Source organism: Choristoneura fumiferana, chromosome 17 (genome assembly GCF_025370935.1).
Source record: "Choristoneura fumiferana chromosome 17, NRCan_CFum_1, whole genome shotgun sequence".
NCBI classification, from domain to species: Eukaryota; Metazoa; Arthropoda; class Insecta; order Lepidoptera; family Tortricidae; genus Choristoneura; species Choristoneura fumiferana.
In genome coordinates this window covers 5,456,073-5,475,914 of record NC_133488.1, presented here as the reverse complement: position 1 = coordinate 5,475,914, position 19,842 = coordinate 5,456,073, and the positions used below count along the sequence as shown (strand labels likewise).

The window sequence follows — 19,842 nt, the reverse complement described above, 5'->3', positions numbered from 1 at the left end:
CTGTGTTGTTGTATTTAAGTAAAAGAGCTTATATATTTCAATCAGTACCACTACCATGAGTTTACAGTGACCGTACTCGATAGCGACGGCGTAAACTATTTATATGGATAATTGTACAGCGCCTCTACAAATAAATTTACGCCGTCGCTATCGAGTACGGTCACTGTAAACTCATGGTAGTGGTACTGAGGCAAGACATGTCAACGCACATTCAGATCTCAGTATAAGTACAGAATTCATAGGCCATGCGAAAAACTCAACTGTGGTCAAAAAAATCTTACATCATGTGTATTGAAATATTTAATAAACTGCCGGACACATTTAAAGACAACCATTAAGAAACATTTAATACTTTGACGAAACAATGGTCTATAGCAAATATTATTTTACTATAGTGTAAAGGATTTTCTGTATGATAATGATAATGTTCGCTGAAAATAATCAAAATTGTAATAGTATTGGAACTATTTTATCGCATTTTAATAATAATGTAATGAACAGTATTTAAAATAACTGAGTGTAATTTAAAATTTTCATCTTTATTATTTTTTAACTGCGTGTACACCTGTAGGTAAAGTATGGTTAAGTGAAACTTAAGTGTAAGCATATCGTCCCCTTACAACCAGAATCGCTTATCTGCATGAAATGTAGTTTCGAGAAAACGCATTAAAGGTTGCATGCTCTAAAAACCTATAAAAGCTAGTTATACTAAAAAAAGTCTCTGTGTTTCTATTTAGATAATTTATCCCTTAATAGGATAGGCTATGTTATTTACTCTATACTCGCGCCGAGTAGGTTAAAATAGGGCTTTTCTTCAAAAGGTACTGCAGATAAGCGATTTTGCCTGTAGACACGTTTTTTGTTTATCTTCTAAACTAGCAAGTTTACGCAGATATATTGGATATAAACTATTCATTTTAAGTCCATAATTGAAGCATTTTTCGCCGAATACAGTGTTAAAATGCTTACATGTTTTATACAATTTTCAGTTTTTAGTTAAGTCTCAGCGCAAATAAGAGGTATTGGCTGTAAACAAATCGGAATTTACCTCTTAAGCGCGCTTAAAAGTGCAAAATATTTCTAAGATGTTTTGACTCTAGGCTTTTTTCTGTTTTTCTATCTTATATGCAATGTAGCATTATTCTGTTTTGTTTTTATCATTCAAAGACATATAACTTGTATTTTTCGAAAGAGTTCCATCAATCTATTTCAACAAATAGGTACCAAATAGCCCAAAAATATAAATAAATGAAAACTAGCGAGCTAAAGCCTTAAATATAGTATTATATTTCTAGTATATGTGAGATATATTACGTTATTCCTTTAATATCATATGTGCTGCTTAATACATTTAATTATGGAACTTTTGATTACATGCATACAACAAAAAACATATTTTATTCAAACATTTTAATAAAAAGGCACTTAGCGTCTCAAGGCTCAAAGTAACCACTGAAAACAGTCATGAAAAAAAACGTTATGGTAATAACCATCAGTCTTTCTTCTTCATCAAAACGATAACGAGCATGGATATTCAGGTTTTGATGAACTAAATAGAAAAACATAGGTATAACCAGATCCAGCAGACCGTCGAATGAACCGCGAGTGTAATTTAGATACCTACTATTTACTACTTCGTATCGTAGGTACGTCGTATCATTGAATAGCATATCACGACATAAAACATTTACGTTGTCACACATTTTCATTGTTCTTGGCTTAATATTTGTATAGGTAATATTTTTATCAATTACGACATGTCGTCTGACTTTTTGAGTTTTGATACCAGGCCTGTAACTTTGCAAACCAACCGTCGAACAAGACAAGGCAACCGAAAATCGAATCCAAACTCTGTTGAACCTCTTTCAGTAGAGAAATTTAAACTACCTGCATTAAAAAAGCTATACACTAATCCACTGCCAATAAGCGCAGCTAAAAAATAAAGATTTAATGACTTTTTACAAAAAAAATGTTATACCGGAGATTCAAACCACTTTTGAAACAAACACCACAGCAACTTATGCAGACGACACTGCTATATTATCAGTCAATGAAACGCCCAATGCTGCATCTGCAAATGTACAAGCACACCTACAGTTGGTTGAAAAATGGCTTGACAAATGGCGCATTAAAGCAAACCAAGATAAGTCTGTCCACGTAACTTTCACACTCAGAAGACAGACATGTCCAGCGATCAAACTATATGACAAAGAAATACCCCAAGCAGAGTCAGCCAAATACTTAGGCATCCACCTAGATCGTCGACTTACATGGCAGAAACATATTTGGACTAAACGCAAACAACTTGATACAAGGCTAAGGGAAATGTACTGGCTGACAGGGGGTAAATCTAGACTGTCAATGGACAGCAAAATCACTCTATATAAAACAATTCTGAAACCCGTTTGGACCTACGGAATACAACTATGGGGAACGGCGAGCAACAGTAATATTGAAATACTACAAAGATTTCAGAATAAAACGTTGAGGACAATGCTGAACATACCTTTTTACATAAGCAACAAGCTAATACACTTGGACTTAAATATCAGCACAATCAAGCAGGAAATTGTAAAATATAGCAAATCGTACCAGGCCAGATTATCAAATCACATAAATCAATTGGCAACAAAACTGAAAGGCACAGGAAGCGTGCACTACAACAGACTGAAGAAGCACAGCGTCCCTGCTTTAATAAGCAGGTTCAATGACAGCACTTGAAGGGATGCTCAGTGGAGTATTTCTCAGTTGATGACAGAGACATGAAAAGACAAAGAAGTGGCTTATTGTGTTGAGTTCACAGATTGCCACATTGCAGAAAGAACAAAAAAAAAAAAAAAAAAAAAACCGGAGATGGCTGGTTGCACTGGCCTGTGATGAAGACGTTATTGAGCGTGTGCCGGACGTAGTCACAGCTGAGACAAGCAGTGATGAAAAATAACCTTAATGGTAATAATCATCAGTCTTCTTCTTCATCACTGCTTGTCTTAGCTGTGGCTACTCAAACCAGCCATGGATAATTAATATTACATAAGCCAAGAACAATGAAAATGTGTGACTACGTAAATGTTTTATGCCGTGATAAGCTTTTCATTGATACGACGTACCTACGATACGAAGTAGTAAATAAGTAGGTTATCTAAATGACAATCACGGTTCATTTTGACGGTCTGTTGGATCTGGTTATATGTTTTTCTATAGCCGCGTATCCATTAGAGCAGCCTCAGGCCGAGCACGCGAGCCGAGCCATATTTTGTCGGTTTTTTGACCGTGCCTCAAAGGAGCCTCAGTCTGAGCCGTGCCTTTGGCAGCGTCTCCACTTGCGCGGCCCTCGGAGCGAGGCAGCCGCTCGGCCCGAGGCTGCCTCTAGTGGATACGCGGCTTATTAGTTCATCGAAACCTGAATATCATGCTCCTTATCATCACCTGAAAGAAAAACACTGTTAAATTACGGCAAGTGAATCGCTGTTATACATAGATCTGTTCACTCACGAAGGCGCGCCCCTCCACAGCTAATTATAATGTACACGAGAAAAACCTCTTAAGTACTTACACATTGTCTTAGTCTTAGTGTGCGTGACTGACGGTACGCTTGCGACTGAAGCCACGAGGACAAGTTCGAGCTACGCACACATAGACTTGTCGTACGGATACGTTTAGGTATAATTACAATTATAGAATGTGGAGGGGCAGACTTTCGTTAGTGAACAGATCTATAATTACCTAAATAAGTTTTTAAAAATTACTTATTATGAATCGTGCTTTCAAGCGTGTACGAACCGACTAAGCTAGCCTACACAAAGTGCCACTACTTTACAATACAGCGCGTACTCGAAGCGACGGCTTAAGCGATTTTGGCTGTAGCGCTTCTATGGTCGACAAATATTGTTACAAGTCAATATCGCCTATACTTATATTCAGGTTGTGGTCGCTGTTGCAATACATTGAAATATAAAGTAATGCTCAACAGGCGAAACCTTAACATTATTTTAAACTTTTAGGCAGTACTCAAATTGCATTTTTATTGAAATCTTAATATTCCAAAACGCTTGTTTCACATTAAAACATTTAATACTTTGACGAAAATGGCTATAACAAATATTATTTTATTATAGTGTAAAGGTTTTCTGTATGATAATCTGAAAATGTCGCTTGAAAATAATCAAAATTGTAATAGTATTGGAACTATTTTATCGATTTTAATAATAATTTAAACAGCATTTAGAATAACTTGGAAAGTACATTTTAAATATACTTAACTCAGTTTTGCCCAAAAGTGACTTTAAGCGATTCTGGTCGTAAGTGTAAGCATATGTAACTGCAATCTAAAACCTTAATTCATACGCAATCAATTTTCATTTCATTTCATTTCTAGTCCGTCTGCACTGGCACTTAGTTGCGTTCCAGAATACGCCCGTGTGCCCATGCCGCCCGGCCGTCTCTAGACTCGTTTGACGCGTTGCCATGACAACGGTGATTGTGTTACGCATGTGCTCCGTTAGGGACACAATAATTTACAACTCGGAATGTACGCGCAATAATGTACGACGTGATAATCCGAAGCATTATCGTGTCCGATTATCATGCCGTACAATATCATGGTCGCGCATTATCAGCGCGTACCTACAAAATATTGCGCGCGCTGTAATGTAGTACGCTTTGATTTAGGGGATTTAGGGGGACATTGTGGATAATGAGGCTTTTAGGGGCACTTGAACAAATATTTTGCTTTATGTAAAATTAGCAAAATGTTGCTATAAGTTACATATATGCAAGCAGGAGATGTTCTGGTTAGCTTGACGTGACGGGTCCCCTGTAATAAAGGTTTTTCTTCGGATTTTTTTATTTAAATCGTTGAATATACTTACGCCTTCGGTGCGGTACTTTGAACATCAATCAATAAATGAATAAATATCATGGGACAGTTGATACCAATTTACCTAGTCCCAAACTAAGCAAAACTTGTACTATGAATACTAGGCAACGGATAAACATACTTATACGCCCCCCCCCCTATATACGCCTATGTAAATTAAACATCTTAACCATAAACCTAAGTACATTTTCCCCAAAAATCAAGGCTGTCTCGTGTACAACGCCCGCAGAAAAAACATCGCAGAGTATTTGTGATGAAACTTGTTGCTAAGTGACGGTTACCAGGCGCCGCCTCGATATTCGATTTCTCTAGCTCAGTGTTTTTCAAACTGTGGGTTGCGACCCCCGCGTGGGCGCGGATGCCCCTGAAGGGGGTCACGGTATCTTTAAAATACTCTCAACGTTCTTGTGTATGATTATTCAATATATTCAGAATATATTCAATGTTTGGTGGTATTATTAGGGTTCCGTACATACCCCAAAACGAAAAAATTAAACCTATTAAAGTTTACGTACATACCCGACAACATACCTATAGAAAAGTTGAAAACCCACCGATATTGTCATTTCCAATTCAATATCTCAAAAACGACTGAACCGATTTTTATAAAACACACCTAAGAATCATTGCAAGGAAACTCGGTTTCGCGAAAAACAGGGATCCCTTTCGTTCGCATAATTTGTTTTGACCTAATTTAGTTTAGCATAATTCATTTCGCATGATTTGTATTCGCATAATACTTAGTACAATCGCATAGTAATACTTTGGCCATTACCTTGTTTGGCATATTACGGTTTTAGAATAATTTTAGTCGGACTAATATATATTTGACTAATGTATATTATGCATATTATTATAAGCTAATAATTATGTGTCATATTTTTTGACGGCCGGATGGCCAAGTGGTTAGAGAACCTGACTACGAAGCTTGAGGTCCTGGGTCCTATTCCCGGCCGGGGCAGATATTTTGTATGAATAATATGAATGTTTGTTCTCGGGTCTTGGATGTTTAATATGTATTTAAGTATGTATTTATCTATGTAAGTATGTTTATCCGTTACCTAGTATCCATATTACAAGCTTTGCTTAATTTGGGACTAGGTCAATTGGTGTCAAGTGTAAGTGTCCCATGATATTTATTTATTATATTTATTTACAGAAACCATAATTTCAGTTCCAACATTTTATTAAACATAAATTAGGTTAGGTTAGTTAGTGGGTACATATATGTTGTCCAGGCGCGAAGTGCCTAAACTACGCAGAATAGGGGGCCCGCGAAGCGGACCTTCGTTGACTTCGCTTTTGTTCCTAAACAAACATGTTATGTTATGTCTTTTTGTATTTATACTGTTTGATGTTAGTCTATGTGGCGATTATGCTTTTAAATGTTCTTTTTAATGACCGCATTCCGGTTCTTAGCTTAGATATCTTTCATTAACTTTGAAATGACAATGTCAGTCAAGGGTTTTTCAACTTTACTAAGTTAATTATTTACCTAGCTAAACGAGATGAGATAAATTATGTCATGAGACAGAAAAAGAGTGAGATAGTAATAACGACGTATCAGACAAAGATGAAGTATATCTCGTCTCGTTGGCTTTGCTTTAAGACAAAAGCACCTTAACAAAAAAAAATCTTCTATCTCAATTTCAGAGACCTAGCAGCCCGAAACATCCTAGTGGACGGCGCGGGCACCCTCAAAGTGGCGGACTTCGGTCTGTCTCGCTCTGGCGTGTACGTGCACACACGTGCGAGACCAGTGCCGCTGCGCTGGCTCGCTCCTGAAGCCATATTACACTCGCAGTATTGCAGCGCTAGCGATGTGTGGGCGTTCGCTGTGCTACTGTGGGAGATCGCCACCTTAGGTCAGTATCACCACAGATACAAGTATGGGCTCAGGTACCACTCACTAGCTCGCATCTGGGGCCGTCCTGTTCTCACAACACTGCAGCGCAAGCGATGTGTGGGTGTTCGCTGTGCTACTGTGGGAGATCGCCACCTTAGGTCAGTATCACCACAGATACAAGTATCTCTGGCTCAGGGTACCACTACACTAGCTCGCATCTGAGCCGTCCTGTTCTCACAACACTGCAGCGCAAGCGATGTGTGGGCGTTCGCTGTGCTACTATGGGAGATCGCCACCTTAGGTCAGTATCACCACAGATAGAAGTATCGGGCTCAGGGTACCACTACACTAGCTCGCATCTGAGGCCGTCCTGTTCTCACAACACTGCAGCGCAAGCGATGTGTGGGCGTTCGCTGTGTTACTGTGAGATATCGCCACCTTAGGTCAGTATCACCACAGATACAAGTATGGGCTCAGGGTACCACTACACTAGCTCGCATCTGAGGCCGTCCTGTTCTCACAACACTGCAGCTTAAGCGATGTGTGGGCGTTCGCTGTACTAACTACTGTGGGAGATCGCCACCTTAGGTCGAACCACAAACAGATACAAGTGTTTCTGGCTAAAGGTGCGTTCGGTCGGGGTAGCACGATCCCACGCGAGCTGAGCCGTCCGTCTTGCTCTTATACACGGCGCGGCGGCTCGTGCGTGGGTCACAACACAACACAACAACGCGAGCTGTTGAATTAATATGGGGCGCGCTTTGTAACCAATGTAAGCCGAATGGGCTTTACGCATAATTTGTGAATTCCGAATATTGTTTAGGCAGAAAATTACTTACGCATAAATTAGTTACGCAGAAAGTTACTTTCGCATACTTAATGTAACTTTGAATATTGTTACCACCGCTTTTATGTCTTGAAAGCAAATATTCATATACATTTAACGACTCTGAGGCGAAGTCGACAGAGCTGCTCTTCGCGGAGCTCCTATTCCGCCTAGTTAAGGCGCTTCGTGCCTTGACAAAATACTAACCTAACCTAACCTATAGTTGAGCAATCACGTTCCCTGGGGTTCTTTAATTTGTTTTTCAAAAACCTTCGTAGGATTGTTTGTTTTTTACTTGCGGAGGACCTCCCCCCGCCGTCCCCCTTCTTTATGCCCGTGCCTCTTTTACTGGTGGCTATTCGTTCCATTCCAATTACAATTCTAACCTTAATAACCTATTTTTCTATTCGTCAATAGTAAGTAGGTACTTAGGTAATTTATTTTCGGACATAGATTTGGATTATGTAATTATTATTATGCGTTAACTTTTGGAAAAACCTGTGTGTATGACAAAACAAGTGCGGGGGATCCGACCTTAAAAACATGTGTCTTGCCTTGCCCCACTAGCTGGATTTCCGTCCTAGCAACAAATAAGACTAATAACAGATGTCAGATATCTAATTATATTTTTTTGTTTACTTCCAGGCGGCTTCCCTTACGCAGAGCTAAGCAACCACCAGGTCCCACCATTCCTGGCAGCTGGCAGCCGTCTCCCAAAGCCAGCTAGAGCCTCCAACCGCCTCTACCAACTGATGGTCTTGTGTTGGGCAGAACTCCCAACCGACCGGCCAACCTTCGCTCAAATAGTCGACAAACTGAACGACCAAAAACAACTTTACATCGACTTAGAATGCATCCTACCGCCGTCGTACGACGAAGCGCTCAGCGACTACGATTTTGCAGACGAAGAGGTCCAAAGATGACCCGTGTAAAGACTGAATCTTATTATTGTTATTTTTATATCACTCCAGAGATTTGCACTGTTAATATAATATTTGGTATGTGATGGCCGTATTTTATTTTTGTGGGTGTTTTGTGCCTACCGGCCGGGCGTTGGCTGAGGGGTAGCACTAACAGATTACCTGGTACCTACGGATGTTTTTAAGGATATAATTAATAAATGCGCAGCATAAAACTAAGATCAATTTATTCAAGTGAATATTACATTAGTTATCTTACTTTTATCATTTAGTACCTGGCCCTACCACGAAGTGCAAAACTGGAACTTCATATGTTGCCGTCCCGCTGACGCTTATGTCATTTAATACGCGAGTGAAAGGGACGATGTGATTCGAACTTCGATTTGCGAGTTTCGTAGTAAGTAGCCCCTCAGGAGTGCCATCGATCCAGAACCAGGATGTGAATTAATTATAAAATAATGCCTACTTAATAATTAATAAAATAATCCATTGAAAGTCGGTCCATGACGTAGCTATAGAAGTTACAATTTTTGCATTATGGATTTTTTCTGTTGAATACTCGTATTATAATGGTAGTATATTTTGTCACTGGCTGAATGAGATAAAAAAAAAATCACCTCTCCAATGAGTGGTAGGTAGGTTAGGTACACTTTGACAGCAAGCAAATAGTGATTACCAAATAACGATAGTCCCGCAATCGATAGTTTTTGTAGAGCGTCGATTAGTATCCAAAAATCATCGATAGAATGCATATTACAAATAGTGAATAAGCTGTAATAAATAGATACTATGATAACAATAACTTAAGTTTCTGAATTTATCTTTTTTACGTCAGGAATGATAAAAATGTTGTGTTACTTTACTATCCTTTTGATTCTTTGTCATAAATTATTTGTGTCCTGCTGGTTCTTGTAGAGTGGTCATTTCATTAATCGGTACAGACTAGCCTTAAAATTATCCATAAATAAACAAAAAACCAACTACTCCCGAATGCGTGCACCCGGCCTGTCAGCGTGATCGTCTGTTTTCTTTTTGGTTCCTCTTTTCGGGTGTTTCTTCGTCGTTGGAGCTGGTTCAGTAGTTGTTGTTGGAGCTTCAGTTGGTGGTTCAGTAGGTGGTTCCGTAGGAGGTGGAGGCGGCGGAGGCGGCGGAGGCGGCGGAGGCGGCGGAGGCGGCGGAGGTGGTGGAGGTGGCGCAGGCGATGAAGTCGGCGGAGGTGGTGGAGGCGGTGGTGGTGGAGGTGGCGGAGGCGGTGGAGTCGAAGCAGTTGTAGTTGGTTCCGGTTTTGGTGGCGGTGGATCAGGAACTGGAGTTGTAGTAGTAGTAGTAGTAGTAGTAGTAGTAGTAGTAGTAGTTGGAGTCGGTTCCGTAGTTGCTGGTGGAGGTGGAGGTGGCGGTTGAGGTGGGGGTGGAGATGGGGATGGAGGCGGGGGTGGAGGTGGAGGTGGAGGTGGAGGTGGAGTTGCTGGTGCTGGAGTTGTGGTAGTTGTCGTAGGTGCTTTCGTGGTTTTCTTCACAGTCAATTTTAAATGCTGTTTCGTAGAAGGAGATCCTTGTAGCATCACTTTGACGATGCTTAATGGCATCCAATGGCCTGGCATCACAGCTTCCACTGGGTTCGCGATAAAGAGTAGAGGGTCCTTTTTAGGGTCTGGAAATTTAGCGGTGCTTGCTATCGCCACCATTAGGATGAAAACTACGCTTTGTAACACTGCAAAAAATCATGGTTGTCTCGTGAGCTTGACTCGCTTAGTATGTAAAGCCCCCAAATACCTCCACCCTTTACCCCAAGTCATGTGCCTCTATTGAATACTAATACAACTCTATTTGAAGCGATATGGTGTTTTTTATACCAACCAATTTATGAAAGATGATACATTTCGCAGACATCAATAACACTTTAATGTTATGTTTAATTAAATGATTCAACTTGTGAAACTAGTGTACTTACAAAAAAATCTTAATAATGACCTACCATTTGACTAGTTGAATTGAAACTAATGTTTGTTTTTCTTGTGTGGAGGAATACAACTTTAAACAATAATCAACATGGACTTCATTTTATTTACGTGTTTATCGATTATATGTAAGTAGTACTGTATTAATTAAATCTATTAATCAAGGCTTTTATTTCATGTGTAAAGGTCAATTCGATCAGAATTAATCAATTTGGTAGCAATAATTTCTCAAACAGCAATATTAACCACATAGCAAGTTGGCATTTTTTACGGCAGTTACTTTCTTTATGACAGTTAGTTACGGCAGATACTTTCTGTATCTTACCGAAATGCTTGATTATTTCCAAAGACTGATTTATGTTTCTTTATCAAAGGTATACTAATAAAATGCCCGACTTTTCTTACTTATTTTTCATTGTGTTTAGTGAGTTAAATAAGAACGAACGAAAATAAAAAAATCACAATTTAAAATTGCTTATCTGCAAAGTACCACTTACCGAGTTGTATTACTATTCACTGGAGATACACCACTGATAACTTTAGGCCCAAATCAATAAATACCCACCAGGCAAAGAGTTATTTAAATTATAAAGAAGCCAGAACAAGGTCCCTTGGTCACATCCAGTTTTTTAGCTTATTATTTATTTTTCAGTTGTAACATGCTTAATTGATACTACAGATTTGAAAACTAATAAAGTAGAGTGAAATTTTATTCCAAGCAGATCCTATTCCGTAGTTAAGTAGTTAGTTTAGTAAGCATGCCAGAAAGCAAAAAGGAAGTCACGATAACGACAGTAAATGTAACAAACAACTTAGACAACGGTTTTCAGTTCAATAGTTTAGTATTTGCATACTTACTCGCCCGCAACATTGCTAAACATCAATGAATTCTTTTTCAGCTTCATGCAGTAATTATTCAGTATTTGCAAAAGGCGTTAAATGAATGCAGTTCAATTAAATCCAAGAACACTGCCATTTAATTTTTAATTACAATTTGATTAATTTCTAATCCACTCATTACTGACGAGTTTTAAATTTGAGATCGTAAAGTTGTTGATTAATGTCCGTCGGACGGAAGCTGATGTATTTCGGCACTTCAGTGAAGAGAGAGTAAGTACGTATATAACTATCAATTGGAATAATAAATAAAGGAATATGTATTTCGAGATGGCTGTTTTGCGATGTGGCTGAATTGATATATACTGAAGCAATGTTGGAAGTGATGGAATTAAAGACTCTGGAAAATCTATCTTTTTCATGGAAAAAGTAGAAAACAGACTAGTTTAAAAAGTAATCATGTAAGAAAATCTAATATGTCAATAAACCCTTTTTTATGAATTACTAGCTTTTACCCGCGGCTTTGCTCGCGTGAACCATAAACATTTCCAAGAAGCAAGCAATAATGCGAGCATGCAAGTGAGCATGTAATTGTAAAAGAAATAGCGCAAGCAAGCATGCATTCAAGACTGCATTCATGCATGCAAGTAAGGATGTAAGCAATCGAGCAAGCATGCATGCACTTGCATGACAACTCACTCACTCACTTGAGCATGCAAGCAAGCATGCAAGGAAGCATGCAAGCAAGCATCTAAGCAAGCATGCATTCAAGCAAGCATAATCCCAAATGTGCATGAAATAGTGCAAGCAAGCAGGCATGCAAGGCAACATTAAAGCATGCAAGCAATCATGCAAGCCAGAATGCAAACAACAGATCAAGCAAGCAGACTCCCAAAGTTGCAAGCAATAATGCAAGCAAGAATTCATTCAAGGCTGCATACAAGCATGCAAGCAAGGATGCAAGCAAGCATGCAAGTGAGCATGCTTCGCTTGTGTAAACCATAAACATTACACAGAAGCAAGCAATCAAGCAAGCATGCAAGCAAGCATGCGAGCAAGCATGCAAGCAAGCATGCAAGCAAGCAAGCAAGCATGTAAACAACAGATCAAGCAAGCATACTTCCAAAGTTGCAAGCAAGCATACAAGTGAACATGTAAGCAAGCATGCATGCAAGTATGTCAGCAATTATGCAAGCAAGCATGCAAACAACAGATCAAGCAAACATACTCCCACAGGTGCAAGCAATAATGCAAGCAAGCATGCAAGTTATTTAGTTCAAATATTTATCACTTCTCACGAGTAAATCATTAAATACATCGGTTGAATTGAGATTCTGGGATTTTACAAAATTTCCGTGGGAATTCCCGAAAATGACGTCGTGGTTTTCATTGACGTTGCATTAAAAACAACCATCCCAAATTTTATTACTCTGATCTCAGCGGTTGTTATTTCGAGATTTTATCCCTACCTCGTGGGAATATCGGGATAAAAAGTAGCCTATATTTTATTAATCTCCCTACATACCAAATTTCATCCAAATCCGTCCAGCCGTTTCAGCGTGAAGGAGTAACAAACATACTCACTCACTCACAAACTCACTCACTCATTCACAAACTTTCGCATTTATAATATTAGTAGTAGTAGTATTAGATAAGCATAATTGGTAAACGATAAACGCTATCACAGATTTATTTTTATCTGTATCAGAATCAAAGGGTCAGGGTACTTTATTTTCAGCTTGATTTTACTCTCAGTTTGTCGTAGAAAAAAGAGGTCCTTCTATTTCTAAGAAACCAATTTTTATTTATTTTACTAAGTTACTTATGTTATGAATCACGCAGCTTTATTGATATTTTACAGTGTGGTCAACTATAACAGTCGCAATAACTGTGGTTGTTGTCTCAGCAGCAGGCGAAAAACACCCTGATACAAAAACTGATCCCCTCCTTTTCATCGCCAATCCAGTCGAGGCCAACATGCCGGGACACTGGGTCCCGCTTAGCATCGTTAAAATTATGTTAGAACCTACTTCTACTCCCACTAAAGCGACGAAACCAACCACGAAAGTTTCACCATTGAAGCACAGCGATCCTCCTCCACCGCCACCTTCACCTCCACCTAAGCCTGAACCTACAGAGGCTCCTGCCACAGAACCTGGTACCACAGAAGCCCCTGCTACAGACCCGCCCCCTACAGAGCCACCTGCTACTGAAGCTAAAGCTACGGAAGCTCCTAAACCTGCTCCTACAGAACCAGCACCAACAGAACCAGCACCAACAGAACCGGCTCCAACAGAACCAGCTCTAACAGAACCAGCTCCAACAGAACCAGCTCCAACAGAACCAGCTCCAACAGAACCGCCGCCAGAACCTACAACTGAAGAGGCGACAACGAAAAAGGCTAGTCCGAAAAGGAAACCGACGGATGATCAACCTAACATACCGGGCGGGTAGAAGCGACTAGATTTAACTACTTTTATTGTGTTCTAATTTTAAAAAAATATGTCTGTGTCTGATTATGATAATAAAGTTTTGTGTAATACAAAAATACATTTCTAAATTTAACTACCTGCCTAGCCCTGCCTAGTAGATAGGGTACTATGTGTTGGTGTTCAATAAAGTAATTGTTTTGTATTGTATAGGTAGTATTACTAGAAGTAGAGTAGGTGTGTACCCATACCTTCAAAATTCATACTTTTGTGTAATAATAACATCTGTTTGTGAGTATGTATGTTTGTCACACTTTCACGCCAAAATTGCTGGATCCATAAAATTTGAGTATATTTATAGCTGGACCCCGTTATGTATATCCATCGTGATAGATCCACTCATAGCTCTCATAGCTCTATCAGGGTAACGAGTAATAATTCAAAGGTTATTTTTTAGGGTTATTATCTCGATCACCACGGAATTGAGATAAAAACCCGAAATCTAATACACGTAAGTCAGCAAACATGCTATTTTGAACGTATGTTTTTCATATAATGTAAATAAAGATCATGGTGATTTTTTTGATTATATTTCAATTTTTTTTTCAACTGACGGACTTACCTAACGGGCTACACGCCACACCAGTGTGTAATCGTTCTTGGTTCTGGCCATTGAAGGACAATTTTTTTACTGTAATATCAGTTTGGCGAGTGGATATGTACAGTAAGTAAGTGTATGTAATATCTATGAGAAATAATAAAAAAAAACCGACAGCGCAAACCATTCCTATATATTACAATACTCTTTGGCGCAAACGCAAAGCGGTAGTGTACTTAACTAAGCTACAAAACTAAACTGACAGCTGTCATTGTCACCTTCACCCTATTAAAAAAATAGCTTTGCAGTTAGGGGATCTGTCCCATAGCTAAAATAAATTGACTACATACATCGCCAATGTCGCCAATAAAATTTAGTAATAACGACTACTGAACGCTAAAACGCAAAGAACAGATATAATAAAAAGTGTAATAGAATTTAAAAATCATATTTTAATTTCGATATATTTACTACAGATTGAATACAATTAAACAAACTTTTGTTAGAAAGTCCATTAAAAACCAATGCCATCGTAAAGAATGTGTGCACGGCGCAAAACAAGTGCCGGCCGGCTACCTGCAAAAAACGCAAGCCTGTGCGGTGGCGCCGGTCCTTGAAAACTTACCTTATTGCATGAAGAAGCGTGTTACCAAAGCATTGTTAGTTCACTTGACATAAAGTTTTATTTCCTGTGACATAGGTACGATTCTCAGCGCTGCAGCTTTCATCCAGCATTGAACGCGTGCGTTTAAATAGTTGAGAGCCACTATCGATCTATTTATTCCATCGACAAACATTGTTTGAATATCGAATACGCACAGTACAGTTTGATGCTTTAAGTATGTATCTCGCTTGAGTGAATATTTTACCAGATTTAAATCAAGTGATCAAATTACACTCAAAAATAGCAGTATCAATTATTTGTTCCATAACAAGTATATAACGCCAACACAAACTACAGTAATCTTAATATATTTTCAGAATACACATAACAATATATTTATTACAGTATGTCCGAAGTAAAAAAAAACCGGCCAAGACCGTGTCGGACACGCCCAAAATAGGGCTCCGTAGCCATTACGAAATTATTAAGTGATTTTTCTAAGGGTTTCGTATTTTATACGGAATCTTCCAAGTTTAGGTATATTTTATACCATAGGCTGCTATTGACTCTGAAACTACTAATAATTCTCTTTAAAAGACCTATCCAACGATACCCCACAGTATAGGGTTGGATGAGAGAAAAAAAATCACCCCCACTTTACGTCTATGGAAGGTACCCTAAAAAAATGTATTTGAGTTTTTTACTGTACCATATTGTCGGCATAGTTTACATATATATCCGTGCAAAATAACAGCATTCTAGCATTGATAGTCCCTGAGCAAAGCCCAAACGGACAGACAGGCAGCAATGGCGAAACTATAAGGATTCCGTTTTTGCCTTTTTGGCTCCGGAACCCTAAAAAACTGCATTTAAGTCTCATTTGTTCGAAAGAATACAAATTCTACAGATCAAAATAAAAATAGAAAAAGATTGCCTTAAATTTGGCACATCTGTCTGTAGGGCTACTACGGAATTAGAAAATCGAAGTTCGTATCGTACCGTCCCGCTGACGCTAATATATTATTTCATACGAGAGTAAGAGGGACGGTACGATACAAACTTCGATTTTCAAATTTCTCGTAGTTGCCCTACTGGATGAAATGTACCTAAAGACATAGAGCCAGATTAACTATTAGACAGGGTATAGCCTATACTATACCGTATAGGCAACTCTCTATGGGCCTCGCATAGAACTAAAGCTACGCACAATACAAAATTTAAATGTGTGATAGTGAAATTTGTATCCTCAGTGAGATAGGTAAGTATCATTATTGCTTTTTTTCGAAGCATGCTAACAATTGATTTGATTGAACTTCAACTTGTTAAGAAAGAGCTTATAATCTTAAAACGGTTGAAAACGGTAACGTTACTTTATTAACTTAATACCACAGAATAAGAACATATCTAGCTCAACTGTGGTAATACAGCAAGGTAAAAAAAAAAAATTAGTGTTTCATCAAAATCTTGTCGATAAGTCGTGCACAGTGCACAGTACATCCCTATAACCCGGCGTCAGATAGGTTCGCTCATCCGCTGTCCCGCTCTTCAATCGTTCTTTTCATTCGCGCGCGGATTTTCGCTCGCGCCTCCTGTCGGTCGGGACGGCTGTCGGCTTGGCTCGGCTGTCACTGTCAGTTGCCGCTTTGTTCCTCACGGGGGAGTGTTGTTGCGTCCGTTTTAAAATTTAAAACTCGTGTCTGGTGTAGCGAGCGCGACCAAAACATTGTTGAAAATTCAAGTGTATTAACTTATTAAGTGTTTCTGATCCTGTGTACTTTGAGTTTAGTTTAATACCGCTACGGATGATATTTTTAGAACTTTTCGAAATAGAAGAGTGATGACGGACGATGGAAACGCGCGTGTTTGGACTGTAATCATGCTTATTGTTTAATGTTATTAGTTGCTAGTTAATTGACACAGTTATGGCAGTGGTTAATTTTAGCGTGTGTCTGATGCTAGTGCTGTATCGAGTGTCAGTGGTGTACAGCGAGGCATCTGATACCCCGGATTTGGCACTAACAGGTAAGTTACCAAGATAGCTGAATGATAGCTATTACTGAAGTACCGGCTGCATGATTTTCAATGTTGGCCTGGCTGGACAGAAACGTAGAAAAAACAATTTGCGTGTTACCTATCTGTCAAAAGGTAAGGTATGGAAAAAAAATATCAAGCTGGTACCGAACTACTTCACTGATATTTATTATTATTACCCATGTCTATTTGGTAAACCGTACCTAATATTATATGTGAAATTAACTCTGTCTGTCTATCGTTACCTGTTCAAACTTAAAACCATTGACAGAAATGACTTATCAGTTAAAAAAGAGAAGACATCTTTGATCAGAATGGTCACTAACTACACAAATAAAAAGGGCTTATGTACTCAACTGGGAGCAGCTCTGTATTCATACTTCATACACCACTGACATGACTATGCTTATACATGACCATGACTAGACTGATCTCATACATGATATAGAAAAAAAAATGATGTCTAGGAAACTGAATCATGTACCAGGGTGGAGGTGGAACCATACATGTGCCAAAGAAATGATAGCGAAATTTATTATGAATAGGTTCCACCCTGGCATATGATTCAGTTTCCTCAACGTTGAACAAAATAAATACTTCAGTTGACTGTTTATTTATGATCATTGCTAATTAGCTATTAAGGTTAATAACTGATTAGCAACAATGACATTTTAAATGGCAATAATAATTATTTAATAAGCCATTGCGTGGTAAACAAATGAGGGCTTTTGTATACAATAGCACTAATAGTTAATTAACTAAGTATTATTAGCCCTTGTACACATACACTCAAGTATTTGATTCCTGGGCCATCACAAAATCTTATCATCATCATCATCATCACCATCATCATATCAGCCGTTAGATGTCCACTGTTGGACTTAGGCTCCCCTATAGACCTCTGGTTGCTTTGTTTGGAAGAGGCCTGCATCCACCATGAATGTGAGGCCTGCATCCGCCATTGATCCATCTCATTGGTGGATGTTGTACAGTCAAGGGCAAAGATATAGATACGGCCGAAGTTACAAAAATATGTATACTTACACGACTTTATGCACATAACATTAAGGCCGTGTACCTATACGTATTTTTGAAACTTTGGCTGTCGATATCTTTGCCCTTGACTGTACACTGTGCTTGCCAAACTAGTAAATAATGTTATTTTTCTAAATATGTAAATATGCAATTCATACTGAATGATGAAATGTCATTATGACACAATTCTTTGGTGAACTAAAATCCAATTATGCCCTATTACTGAGTATTTCTGGAAGTAATGTTGAATAGCATATTAAAATAATTAATTTCTAGTTGATCTATTCTTTGCCATTAAAACTATATCTTTTCTAGGGTATCTAGGAGAGAGCTACCCCTTACCTAGCTCTTTTAAAAAAAAGAGTGAGTAAGCTGTTTCACATCTATTGCATAAGAAAACAACTGTATAAATAATACCCAGTTCTTACTCACCCATTTTATTTTGATGCAAAAAGGATCAAAATGTAGCAACAAAGAACTGATAAGGGAATGGAATTTATGAGGAACGGACAGGTTTCAACTTGTTCGATGTTCAACCCTTACTGCTATTGTTGATAATTACTTGTACATACTTGTTCATTGAAGTACAACTATGTATTACCATACTTTGTTTGATTTGGCAAGTTAATTTAGTATTTATTTACGCTGGAAGACAATCTAGTTTAACTGACTATAAGACTAATAATTCAACAAAATCATAACCCATTCCATGGCGCTAAAATGTTATCAGCAAGTTCATTGTTTATCTGAATCACAATGACCTCTTCATGCTGAATTGGAGACCTAATTCATCACAGTTTTATATTTTTCTCTTAGGATAATATAATCATAATAAAACTTATACAGTTCAAAGTTGGATCACGGAATTTATGACAATGTTTTAGACTATCGCAGTCTACTAATTTTATGATTTAATTTCGGGTTTTGTTCCGCGTACCTTGATTTTAGAGAAGCTCAATATTTCGGCACAGTTGCATGCCATGATCACGAGATATTAGGTATTAGGATTATGACATTAGGTATTAATTATATAGTTTTTTTTTCTACTTTAATGTGTATGTTAGTCTTTAAGGTGTATGGGCTGTGTTGCCTGAAATAAATGGTTTATTATTATTTATTGATTTGTTCAGGCACTGCTTTAGGCTTTCTGTGGGACATACATAATGTCTAAACTAAAGGACTTGACAAATTATGACAAACAAGATCATTTGAATTACAATACAATACAATAACTCTTTATAGCACACCAACACAGTACCTAAGCAGTACAAAAAACACAGGTATATACATAGAGGCGGCCTTATCTCTTCAGAGCGATCTCTTCCAGGCAACCTTCACAATTAATGGACAGAAGTAAGGAATAAATTTTAGCAGGTGGTGCAAATTACGGTAGATTAGAGCAATCTCAGGAATGATGATTTATTTGGAAATGAAGGGTTGTTTTCCACACGAAGCACATGTGACACACAGACGTAGCTGTCTTGCACGTGCACTAGCGGGGTAGCAAAGTTACGAACTCTGATCTGATTGTTTGCGTGAACTTTTGTCTAACTTTCTTCTAGTTTTCCCGTGTGGTGTCGGGTTAGAATAAAACCTCTCCATTTCTTCCGTGGATGTCGTAACTTCGTAAGAAGCGACTGATGATATAGATTAAGGTATACCGTAGGCGACAAGCTAGCAACCTGTCACTATGGGGCGCCATTTTCCAGATCCCAGTGCAAAATAAACTTTGATGGCGCTTTTTGAGAGACGCGGAAGCGGTGTAGTCAATCTCGCTCTACCTTAATCAAGAGCTAGAGCCTAACTGCCTATGTCACTAACATTATTTTCATCACACTTGCACGTAAACAGTATCAAAACATACAGGTTAACTTGGCCGTAA

At 38.4% G+C, this 19,842-nt stretch overlaps 4 protein-coding genes across 5 annotated transcripts in view; 3 read left to right on the top strand and 1 right to left on the bottom strand.

The window, feature by feature from the left end:
* Positions 1-6,449: 6,449 nt before the first annotated feature.
* Positions 6,450-8,564, top strand: LOC141437146 (tyrosine-protein kinase receptor Tie-1-like). Its single transcript, XM_074100409.1, has 3 exons — positions 6,450-6,454; positions 6,530-6,741; positions 8,194-8,564. The coding sequence occupies exons 1-3, from the start codon at positions 6,450-6,452 to the stop codon at positions 8,469-8,471; spliced, it is 495 nt and encodes a 164-aa protein (XP_073956510.1). The 3' UTR covers positions 8,472-8,564.
* A 114-nt stretch (positions 8,565-8,678) lies between these two features.
* On the bottom strand, positions 8,679-11,380 carry LOC141436933 (uncharacterized). The gene is made up of 2 exons (XM_074100069.1): positions 11,285-11,380; positions 8,679-10,179 (listed from the first exon to the last, which is right to left on the bottom strand). The coding sequence occupies exons 1-2, from the start codon at positions 11,295-11,297 to the stop codon at positions 9,449-9,451; spliced, it is 744 nt and encodes a 247-aa protein (XP_073956170.1). The 5' UTR covers positions 11,298-11,380; the 3' UTR covers positions 8,679-9,448.
* Positions 11,381-11,443: 63 nt separating this feature from the next.
* On the top strand, positions 11,444-13,811 carry LOC141436932 (uncharacterized). 2 transcript variants are annotated; one of them, XM_074100068.1, is made up of 2 exons: positions 11,444-11,536; positions 13,125-13,811. In XM_074100068.1, coding segments are annotated over exons 1-2 (594 nt in total). In that variant the 5' UTR covers positions 11,444-11,535; the 3' UTR covers positions 13,718-13,811. The 2 variants fall into 2 exon arrangements, with proteins under 2 accessions (XP_073956169.1, XP_073956168.1); XM_074100067.1 differs by having other exon boundaries at positions 11,444-11,540.
* Positions 13,812-16,480: 2,669 nt separating this feature from the next.
* LOC141436829 (BMP and activin membrane-bound inhibitor homolog) overlaps positions 16,481-19,842 on the top strand; it is a 73,146-nt gene continuing 69,784 nt past the window's right edge. Inside the window, exon 1 of the mRNA XM_074099907.1 lies at positions 16,481-16,916. Within this exon, the coding sequence (XP_073956008.1) occupies positions 16,817-16,916 (100 nt within the window). The 5' untranslated portion in view covers positions 16,481-16,816. The remainder of the gene's footprint in view (positions 16,917-19,842) is intronic.

Excerpts from the sequence above, each read along its gene's own strand:
- LOC141437146 (XM_074100409.1), top strand. Across the intron at positions 6,742-8,193 it reads GTGGGAGATCGCCACCTTAG|GCGGCTTCCCTTACGCAGAG; the intron begins GTCAGTATCACC and ends GTTTACTTCCAG.